The sequence below is a fragment of the Lycorma delicatula genome, chromosome 8 (assembly GCF_047948215.1).
Source record: "Lycorma delicatula isolate Av1 chromosome 8, ASM4794821v1, whole genome shotgun sequence".
NCBI lineage: Eukaryota > Metazoa > Arthropoda > Insecta > Hemiptera > Fulgoridae > Lycorma > Lycorma delicatula.
In genome coordinates, this window is record NC_134462.1 from 8,325,021 (window position 1) to 8,337,400 (window position 12,380).

General features: G+C 27.8%; 1 protein-coding gene across 1 annotated transcript; it reads right to left on the reverse strand.

Annotated features, from left to right (window-relative positions):
- Positions 1-507: 507 nt before the first annotated feature.
- LOC142329294 (gamma-interferon-inducible lysosomal thiol reductase-like) lies at positions 508-11,980 on the reverse strand. The gene is made up of 5 exons (XM_075373740.1): positions 11,415-11,980; positions 9,838-9,999; positions 6,957-7,130; positions 3,052-3,198; positions 508-818 (listed from the first exon to the last, which is right to left on the reverse strand). The coding sequence occupies exons 1-5, from the start codon at positions 11,511-11,513 to the stop codon at positions 708-710; spliced, it is 693 nt and encodes a 230-aa protein (XP_075229855.1). The 5' UTR covers positions 11,514-11,980; the 3' UTR covers positions 508-707.
- Positions 11,981-12,380: the final 400 nt, after the last annotated feature.

Here is a 12,380-nt window from a genome sequence, read left to right on the forward strand (position 1 = left end):
CTTATATGTAAACTGAAACAGGTATAGAATCTAATATCAACTTTACTATATCACTGAAATATGGTGTGCCATTGATTTTTTTTTTCTTAAGTTTGTTTCTAATTTCTAGATGTGAGTGAGGGGTGGTCATTCAAAAGCAAATTCCAGAAAATTTGCTAAAATCTTGTATAACAAGATTTAACAAGGGATGTGAAAATGTGAGACACCACAAAAACTAATTATTGGAAATTAATATGGTAAATTTAACTTATTGAATTATGTTTTGGTAGTTAATATTCATATAATATTAAACTTTATTAACACATTGGTCAGTCTGAATATATATATATATATATTTAAAGAGAAACCAAGAAGTACTATATGTACACTTCTTGTTTTTCTAACTCAATAAAATATAAATCTAATAGTGAACGAAAAGTTATTTTTGTATTACAAAATTTTAATTCAAAATGTAAAAGTTAGAATTACAAAAACAAAAGTATAGTGAAACATTCATTTTTATTCATTACTGAAAATTAAGAACTGCTGTAAAAGTGGGAATTCAGAATAATTCAAAGTGAATAAGTATTCATTAGGCAGATTGAAAAAAATAAAAAGAATATTATGTACACAGGCATTAGATATGATATCGAGTTGGTATCAAATCCTTGATGTTTGTAACAAATAGTATAAATAAAAATTGCAATTTAATTTTAAAATCCTTTTAACTATTTTGAAATTTTTCTTTGTTTAGGCTTAAATTGGATACAAGGTGTTGGCTCATAGTTCAGTTGTTTACAAACAAATTTCATTAATCTATCGTAACCTCTAAAGAGTCTCTGAAAAAAGAAAAAAATTATGTCATCATAATTTAAATTATATCATTAGTTGTGGATTTTAAAAAAAATTTCCCTTCCTGGTGTACATTTCATTCTGTTAAACTTATGAATGATAAAGCCCAGTGAGATGAGCATGATATGTATGACATGTAAATGAGATGTAGTTTTGCAATACTCAGGTTGACCATTCCTGAGATGAGTGAACCCCAACCACCAAAGTACAATGGTATCCACTGTCTAGAATTCATATCTGTATAATAACTTACCTTTACTAGGATTTGAATCTCAGAACCTTCAACTTTGGAAATCAGCTGTAAAACACAGCTAATTTGCAACAGGGATTTTACCACTAGACTAACCCGATGGGTTAGTTGTTAACAGTTAACTTTTTTTTACAAGTAAATAACATTATCTTTTGTTAATATTAATGCTGTCAGCATTATGAATAGCAAACACTTGTGACAACTTGTAATTTTTTTCATAACACCATGTGAGTGATGACTTTTCTGTTGTGACATTTATAATGTAGAACTTGTAGTACACATAATACCGAATGATCAATTTAAAATTACACCGCTACTTTCTTTGTGAATGTTACATCAGAATTTGTCTTAGCAGGAATAATTCATTTGAATGAGGGAAATTTAGTGTATTACAGTTGTTATGTAAGGGAAACTTCTAAACTGGATTGTAACTGACTCAGTAGTTGGTTACATCTATCGGTACATGGTTAGTTGTTTGAACAGTATTGTGTCAATATGCATTTCGTGTCGATAGAAGAAAAAGTGTTCATTGTCATTGTCAAACAGTATTTTGTCACACCTTATATTCAATGCATGAATGAATTTACTGAAGAATTCAACAAGGTGGCACCAACAAAAAAAGCTATTGAGAAATTGGTAAAAAAGTTACATGATTCAGATTTTGTTTGTGATAAAACACATGAATCGGGAAGAGGACAATTTTAACAAAATAGGTGATGAGTACAATTAAGGAGAAAATGGTTGCATCCTCACATAGACTTCACTTCTTGTCTTGTTAAGACACGAAGTGAATCTTTTTTATGGTTTGACTCACACAGCAGTCAGTAAAATTTTAAAGTTTTACCCACATCGTATTCGAGTGTTCATCAACTCCATTATGTTGATTACAACAAAGGATTTATTATTGTCAGTGGTCTAAAAACATTATCTGTGGTAACGTATCAATTTTAGATACACTTTTGTTTATCAATGAGGCTTGGTTCACCTTAATGGATACAAAAAAAAAGCCAAAACTATTGTGTATGTCATGCAGATAATGTCACTTATACTAGTTAGTTTAGTTATGTGCTGTAACATGTCACTTCTTCATGTGCAAAAATTAGGTGTGTGGTGTGCTGTGTCAAGAAAGAGAGTAGTTGAACCAATATTTTTTGATCAGACTAAAACTTCTGAACACTACCAAGAGATTGCTATTTAGTTTATTGATTGTTAGAAGAGGAGTGGTGCTGTTGGTTACAATAGAATAATACGACCAGCCATACTGCTCACTCTATAACAGAGTTTCTTCATGAGTTTTTTAGAGATAGGCTGATTTCTAGAGGTGTGTGGTCACCATGATCCCCAGACCTTTCCAGTTTGGATTTCTTTCTATGAGGTTTTCTAAAGGAAAACATTTGTCAGAACAATATTCATACCGTAGAAGAGCTTAAGATGAACAATACTGCTACAATACAAACAATTACGCCTGGGATGTTATGAAACTTATCTAGGTCAATGGTTAAACGTATGGATAAGTGTAGAACAAAATTGTAATCACTTTCAGCATTTACTGTAGATGAGTTGGTTTAAAGTCAACCTAAATATAACAAATATGAATAAAATTAATTTGATTAAATAATGGTGTATTTTTAAACTGATCACTTTGTATATGATTATGAGCATAAATCAGGCAATATAACAAATTTAGTTAAAAACATTAATCAAGCTGTACATTTATTGTAGCAATTTTCATATTAAAAACAAGAAACAAATTCAGCCACAGCACAAACTGCCTGGCCTGCTCGGTGGTCAACAACAATCAGCCGAATCACAGAATGATTTTACATGTATTTGAATTTGAGAAGGCAAACATTTTTAATAAATTTAATGTTATATCCACAAAAATGTAAAATATAGTTTGTGATAAACACAAGACATGAACAATAATAATATATATAGATGGGGAGCTGATAAGATAAGAATCTACTTACATTATTAATGAATACAGTTGGTACATGCTTAACACGTGGTTTGGAGTTGATAGCAGTCTGTGTAAAATTGGATAAGTACATGTCTCCTATTTCAGATGCACCACATGTTTTAATATAATCTGAGGAAATATTATTCATATTTGCACACTAAAAAATTAGAAAAGAAAAAAAATTGTTTAATAATTTGTTTATTATTTGGCACTACACTAAGCTTTTATTTCATGGTGTGTATGTAATTTTATTAGATGAGGTATTTTAAATTTTATGAAATTTAGTTATTCTCTGCTTAAATCTGTGCAATTAATTGTTATCAAGCTTCTCATTATTTTTATTACAAAATATATGCTCATTACGTGATTATTTTTCATGTCATTAATTCAAAAAACCATTTAATAACCCTTGAACCTGTTTATACTCAACAAAAATGGGTATTCAGAAAGGAAAAGGTAGTGTTGAAGTACTAGACCAATAATTCATTTTTTATCAGTAAGAAATCCCTTTGTTATTAATTCTGGACTTCATATTGCCATTGGTATTTTCTGTTTTATTTGATTTAGAATTTTTTATTAACACCTTGATTTCAACCTGTTTTGCAATTTATGATTTGGGAATAAGTTCCCACCAACAGTTGTGATTTTGGCCCATTATTGTAGAATGTGGTGAAAGTCAAAATGATATAAAAAATAATAATAAATGAGCAAAATAAAAATGTTTACAAAGAAAAATTAAAATTTACACTGATCAAATGGTAGCTTGTATACTGCTGATTGATTGTATATGTCTTAGGTGAATTGAAAAATCAGGCTCATTGTTAAGAGTACTGTAATTTTGCAATGTGCCTGGCAAAGTGGAAAATTATCTAGCAATTTCTAATCAGCCTGTTATTTTCTAGGCTTATTGTATGAGCCCATACAACTTACGGCTAATTAGAAAATGTGCAATTGTTTGCTCATTAAAGAGGAATAGAGATCCAGCATAAGCATTATTGCTTATAATTACGAGAGGTGGATAAAAAATAAGTTACACCCTTGCCATGTTCTTGAACTGAAAGGGATATATTAATGTCTTGTGGTGACAGCATTGGTTGTGTTGTTGTCTTCACGCTCCCCCAGCAGCAGTTCTGTGCGACATTCAGTACGTGTGTAGTATTGTCAATATAGCGTGTCCACATGTCCTCTAGAGGTTTTGTACAGAATAAAAGTGCATTCAGTAGTCTGTGGGCAAAAATTACAATTGTTGTGAAATTCATTGCCAAATTGTTGAGGTATACAGTGAGAATGCAATATCACGCCCCATGGTCACAAAATGGTGCTAAATGTTCAGAAATGGAAGAACAAATGTGAATGATGAACTGCGTGCTGGGTGTCCAACTGCAAACATGACAGATAACATGGAACGCATGAATGAAATGATTTTGAGTAACCGCTTATTAAAATTAGAGAGATTGCAAGTGAATTTAACATCAGTTATGGATGTGTTTACGATTTTTCACGATCAGCTTGGTCCAGCTCGGACCAGTTATTTATAGTGAATTTATGCCAGAGGAATAACAATCAATGCCGAATCTTACTGTGAGACTTTAAAAAAATTGTGTAAAGCCATTATAGATCGAAGACCCAGAAGATTGAACGATGGGGTCATTTTTCTTCACGACAATGCTACTCCTCATTCAGCTCATGTGACAAAGGAGTTACTGTAAAAATTCGAGTAGGAAGTGTGGTCTCATCCGTCTTACAGCTCTGACCTAGCACCCTGCGACTACCTGTTTGGTCGTCTCAAGTGAGACCTGGGAGGGGAGCATTTTGCTAATGATGATGAACTAAAGGAAGTGGGTTCTCTTAAATGATTGAAGAAAATTGGAAAAAAATTTTATGAGAATGTAATTGAAAATCTTGTCACAAAGTGTGAAAAGTGTTTAGAAAAACTTTGTGATATGTTCAAAAATAGATAAAAATGTGTAGTTTTTTGTTCAATAAAAAAAAATTGTTTTATAAATATGTGTTTGTTTCATAGAGGGAATGTAACTTTCTGATCATCCCATATAAATTTATAAAAAAATTATAATTTCTCTTCAGGTACTTCCAAATAAACACGGATTTGGAGGGAAAATGTGCAAACACTTGCACATTTTCTAATTAGCCTAAAGTTGTATGGACTCATTAAAATAAGCCTGAAACATATCAGGCTGATTAGAAATTGCTAGATAATTTTCTGGGAACACTGAAAATGTCATAGGCTCTTACAATAACCCTGAATTTTCAATTCGCTTATGACATATATATCACTTGTATTTTTGTCTATGAATCTGTCCATACTGTAATTGAAACTTTAGTACTAGTTGACTGAAATATTAGTAAGTCATTAAGTAATTGTTCTTTTTAATATTATAACTGTAATTTTTTATGTTTTATATGTTTTAAATCTCAATAGTATTCATGTATTGACCTTTATTGCAAAAGTTCTTTATGTGGGAATAATTTTTTTTAGTTTTAAAACAGTACTATAAAATAAAATTGTGCACTACATCTGTAAATAATAACCATATTAATTATACCAGCTTTTATTAAATATTTTATTTCTATACACCTTTTGCAGTAGATTTAATGCATGAATACTATTGAAAAATTCAAAATGTATAAAGAATCTAAAATTCTGAAAAAACAGTTGAATAATTGCATTCAAGTTACAACTAGCATTCAAGTCACTGCTTATATCATATCATTATCTGCAGTTCTAATTGGGGAACAAATGTAGAACTAATATAAACATTTGACAGCAGTTTACAAACTATTACTACTTGGAAAAAGCATGTTATAAGTGATTTTTTTTAATGTGTACAATATGAGAATATTTGTTTTTCATTTTATCTTGTTTTGGCTCAATCTACAATACTCCTGTTGTCATACATGATGATGGAAACTTGTTCCTGAAATTCGTTGTACTGTTAAAGAAGTTGCAATATTGATCTAAATCAAGATATTTGTTTATTTTAAAATCTATTTTAGCAATTCAAAAATTATGAAAAGTTAAAAATGAATATTTTGAATGGGATAACCCTGAATTTACCTGATAGACATTTCAACATTATTGTGTTTTATTGTGCAGCCTCCATCTGCAAACAGAGTGCCTGGATCAGTTCATGATATGCTGGAATTGCATTGAGGGTTGGTTAATGGGTGTTTATCATTCTGAGCAAATATTTTATAGTTTAGGGTTAAACCAGGAAAGTTACAATTTAGCATTACTAGCTTTCAATATTGTCTCCAAACAACTAGTCTGTTTTTTGAGTTTAATGTACAACTGGCCTGGTGATTCAGAAAGTTACAGATAAATTCAGTACATAAATAAATTGTTCTTGTTTCTTACAAACTGGTATGCACTGTACAACATCTTTACTTAATATGGCACCTATTTTATAATTGATTTACAATTTAGATTGGATTAAGTACAATATAAATGGTTAAATATTAAAAATATTTGATTAAGCAAAGAATTGTGTGTAACAATAACTGTGGAAAAGAATTACGATTATGGATCCCTTGCTGTCAGCCTGATTGATGGGTTAATATAATAATAGTAAAGTAATTTATTGTAATTATTAGACTTTTGGGTTTATTCTATGGTATGCATTTTTATGCAGGATTATAACATCCAGTATTAGTGAGAAGAACGTAAATGGCACTAAGCAATCCAATTTTAATATGGGGTATTTGGTATATTTATACTTGTAGTGATCTAATGTTTGCCTTCCTAAAGGCAGGTGAGGGAAAATGTGAGAAATTTGAATTTGCCGTCTAGTTTGGACCCAAAACTGAGGGAAATTTAGGAAGAGAATTAGTCTTATTGTAGAGAAAATATAAAATAGTATATTTAATAAACATTAACTACTGACTGTATATGTTTACCTCATCAAGTAGAATAGACTGATTTTTATGCTGCATGAGACAACCAATAAACATAATTTTGTTTTCTTTTGTAGCGTTAGAATGTATTGCACAAGCATGGTATTTGTTATATTTGCACTCCTCTGGTCCGTGATAGCAGTCAAACACCCAACTACCATTAGTGAAGTTCATTTTCTATTAATTAAAAATTTTATAATATCTAATTAACATATTCTTTAACTATTAATTAATAGACTTCGTAAAAATGTTATCAGTGTAATAAATTCATTTTAAATAAATTAATTGTAGACTTAAATACAGATAATGTACAACTTTGCTAATCTTAATCTTGAGCAAACTGAATCGTGATTAAGACTTTGACTGCAGGACTGAAGAATCAATCCTGAGATGGACATTTAAAAAACATTTAATCAATTAAAACTTCTAAAATATACAATTGATAATTTATACTAGGGAAATATTTTGGAAGTTGAAAAACTGATGAAAAGTAGACCAGACAACTAGTGTAATCTACCTCTGGAAGTGATTTAATCCCTACAGAGTACCCTGCACTGCAGTAGACATTACTTTCAAATCATACTGTTCCATAACTAATACTATTTTTTATTTCTTCTGGAATTTTTATTTGAAAGTTATATATAATAAAATTTTTATTAATATTTACAATTTTACATTATGCCAGCAGATCAGTATGGTTACAGTTACAGAAATTTTTTTTTTTACAAAGGATGAAATCAAAACTGATGTAATACTAAAATTATTTCATTATTTATTTACATAGTTTACTTTTATCAAAAAATTATTTTTTGCTAGAAATTTTTTCAGTATTCTAAAAACAAAAAATAAAATTATTTTATATAAAAGTCAACAAAAACAAATTCTTTTATAAAAATTAGAACAATAATTTCTTGAAAATACCTTTACTTAAAAAAAAAAAAATTTAGGCTAATGCTGTATGAATTAAACCTTCTGTACTAAAATTGTTCTTCTATCAAAATACAAAATGATTTGAAAACTAAGCAATGCATAAATTTTGGTTAATTATTTTTTTTATAGTGATTGCTTAAAGGTAAAAGACAAAAACAAATTTTTGTGAAAATGCATGTATAAGAATAAAAAAATATATAATTACTTCTCATGAATATAGGCAGGCCTGATGGATTAAAGAAATGAGATTTATTTTTTATTGAACAGCCGAACCATTTCAAAACTAATAATAAATCTCACATAAATATTAAAAAAAAATTACAATACTTATGAAGCTACTGAAATTACAAGTTTTATATATTTTTATTATATAAATAGGCAGCTCAAGATTTTAAAATAAGAATAATTACTGAAACTGATTTCTTAAAGTATTCTTTTTAACAATTTGAATGTTTCTTGTAAACATTTAAATTTATTAATTTAAAACAAAATGACTGTACTTAATGATAAAATATTAACTAATGACAAAAAAAAATAATGATGTATTTATATTTTTGTATTAATATTCGTGGGGTGTTTTAAAACAAGGATCCAGATAAAGTCCTTGCAAGCATGGACAGCTTTAGCATAAAAATAACAAAACTCTTTTTTTATTTTTCAGTCACATAATTTTTCTTTCCTAATTTAAATATGTCTCAGATCATAGTTCCTGAAGCACTGGTAAAACTGTAGGATCAAAATCCAGTAATTTCATTGATTATTTATTATTTGTAATAAAATGTAATTATTATTTGTAATAAAAATGAATACCTAGTTTTGCATACTAATGAAGCATTTTCCTTTCAAAGGTATAGTGTGCTAAAAGCTGGCCTTTTGTCTATTCCCAACATGTTATTGTTGTAGTGTTTTACCACTGCCAGTTTTTTTACTCTTTTACCTTTGACTTATACTTCTTGTTTTATAACTGAATTCTTATGTTATCATTATTATGTCTGTTTTGCGATTCCATTTTAAGACTAAATATTTTCATGTTGAACTGTTGAATGACTTCACTGCTTTTTATTTTATGAGATCTTGGGAATTTTCTTTATGCGATCTTCATAAAGTTCTGGTATGATAATCTGTTCAGCAGATATTTAGTTAGATATATGCTCTTGCAAAAGTATATGGAATAACAACACTGTAAGATTCTTAGAACCACAATATACAAGTCACCTGATCAATCCTTCCAATTGTGTTAACACATAAATTTTTATTCCAAACCTATTTTTATGTTGTTGTTGTTTTATTATAAATGTTGATGTATTATCAAGACCTTATTACATTGAAGAATTTACTAATATAAAAAAGTTTTAAAATAAAGTAAATGATTCCAAATAGACCGAAAGTCAGATGATTTAAGATTTTTATTTTTTTTAAGTACTGTATTCTGAAATACTTCAAAAAACATATTTTGGTTCTTATTAAAACAAAATTTTATTTATTTTGTAGAAAAAATTTTTAATACATTTTATTATATTTGATATTTATTAGATATATGTAGTATTATATTTATTATTATTTTTTTAACATACTTATTTACAACTTTATTTATATTGGTATTTAATAACATTTTACTCACATAATAGGTAATTTGAAATATTTATTATTACTAGGACTCAGATGTATGAACACGTATACTTTTAAAAACATGTTTTTAATAAATATTATGAAATCTATTTTTATGTAAATCTTTTCTTGATAAATTTTTCATTGCTTCATTAAATCTTATATAAATGATAATATTTTTATTTATTAGTTCCTATTAATTTTAATCAGCTCTTAGAGTTATTCATGGAGATTAATTTGTATAATTAAACATAAAATTGTGGAATGAACAATAGAGACATATTCAAAAAATTCATGGATTTACTAAATTAATGTACCGTAAGTTAATGCTGCACTGCATATTTACCTGAGCAATTGGAATAACATCTAAATTAATATATTCTTTTAATAACTTCCACATTGGTAGTAACTTTCTCATAAAATATCTCATAGAAAATGGACTCTGAGATTCATAGAAGACACTTATGTTAGGTCTTGTTATGTTGGTTGATAATTTTATCGGTGATATCTGAAATTAGTTAATAAAAATGTTATCAAAACAATTCAGTGCACATAATTCATTTATTTTAAAATTACCTGTGTAGTCTCTCCTCTCTCTCTCTCTTATTAATTAGAGGAATCCTTCCATCATCTCTGTTAAGATGGCTCTTGCATTTCTGACTCCATCCAGGAATATGGCATCCAGCAATGCAGTGGTAAGGTGTGTAATAAAATATATCTACTTTTGTGCATAGGAATCATTAACATAAAAGTGCATTATTGGTCCTTGGTTAGTTGGTATTGGTAAAAGTCATCTTCAATAAACTGGTTCTTAGATCACAAATTTAAGAATTCTAGATGCATCTCAATGCATATGGAAGGTCTATGAAAAAAGGACAAGATTGTTAGATATGGTTTCTGAAAAAAATAATTAAAATAATGTTCTTTTTTACTTCCTTATACGAATTAAAGGAAATATTGTGGTAGCGAAAAATGTTGGTTTTCAGATTTCAATGGAAATATCCATTTTGACCATCTCTGAATCCATTTTGTCTAATTTCAGCGTGATATCTGCATGTACATATGTTTCTTGCATAACTCAAAAATGATTAGCTGTAGGATGTTGAAATTATGGATTTATGACTGTGTTTCTTGCATAACTCAAAAACGATTAGCTGTAGGATGTTGACATTTTGGATTTACGACTGTTGTAACATCTAGTTGTACACCTCCCCTTTTAATTGCAGTTGACTGGACCAAAGTGTCCAAAAAAGCCCAAAATCCAAAATATTTGGATTTTGGACTTTTTCTTAACTGCAGTAACGAGCCCTCATTGAGAGCTTTTCAACTATGAATCATAAGTGGTACTTATTTTTATTGGTTCCAGAGTTATAGCCAAATAAAATTTTAATTAATGAAATATTTGGGTCTTACAAGGGGAAGGTACATCAGTTCAAATCTGACTTCATTTCCTTTTTTTTTAATTTAAATATATTGATTTATTATTATTAACCTCTGATTGTAAAAAAAATTGCAATAAATAATAATTCAATAATAACAATAAAAAAAATTAAAAAATATCAGAAGTTATTAATGAAATAAAATTTTATGTAGTTTTCATTAAAAACAAAAATTGTAATGTAATTTAATAGGCGTACAAGGAGGTCATGTGGTTCCACATCAGATTTTTTTATATTGTTTTTTCTGAGGTGTTCTAAATTTTCAAAGATTGGTTAGGGGATTTTAATGGCTAGTTACTCTATTTTTTCAATTTACTTTGTCTAAGTGCATATTAAAAAAAATGTTACCTCTAAAATAATGATGTTAAAGTGTCACACTTAACTTTGGTAATCTAATGGGAACTGTTGTGTTATTACAGCTGGGACCATGGTATTTATTGTGTGATAATATATCGAAAAATAAAAATATTTTTTTAAAACTTACTGATATTGTTGCATTCGTATATTTTACAAATAGCGTTGTATTTCCAAACACATTGTACATGAAGAAAACAAGAAGTATTAATAAAATAAGCAGTTTCATTTTTTTATATTATTTAATAGATTAAGTCTTTCATGAAATAAGTTTAAACTATTTCATTATTATTTTCTTTTAATAAATGTTATTATCGCAAAACACATTATTAAATAAATTACAGATTAATTAATTAATCAGGTGATCATGTCAGTTCAAAAAATTATTATAATTCATTAAATAAATTATGATCAATCAATAAATTACTAATCAATCAAACAATCTCTTAATTTAATAACAAAAGTTGTTTCCCATCTAGTGAACAAAATAGAGGCATAATCTTTAGTAATAATTAATCAGCTTATACTATTTTTTTTGGTTCACACATAACAATCTGATTGTAGTGATAATAAGTCTCACTTATAACACTTTAAAATATCATAAAATATAAAACTATAGTAAATTTTTTAACTACTTGTTTAGTACTTATATATATGTTTAATGAAGTTTTAATAAAGGTAAAACTCTACTTCTTATAAAAGTCAAAACATAAATGTTTTAGATAATATAATTTAAATGTATTATTTAGTATAAAAACAATTTATGTTATCTTAATATCTTGTTAATAGCTAATTTATCTGATGTAAAATCTCTTTATAATAGTAATAATTGAAATGTTTAAAATGTATTGCTATTGGTAGTATGTGCATTTATATTGACATTTTTGGTTTTGCATTCTAATACATAAAACTCATGCAATATATCAGTTTTATAAGAAGATAAAGTAAAAAATAAACGCAATACTTCTGTACATTTAGACATACTTATTTCATTCTTTGAGAATGTAACTATAATTTTATCAAACATATTAATGGTAAAAAAAAAACCATAATACTTAATTATTATCTTTGGCTACAAAAAAAAAAAACTACTGAC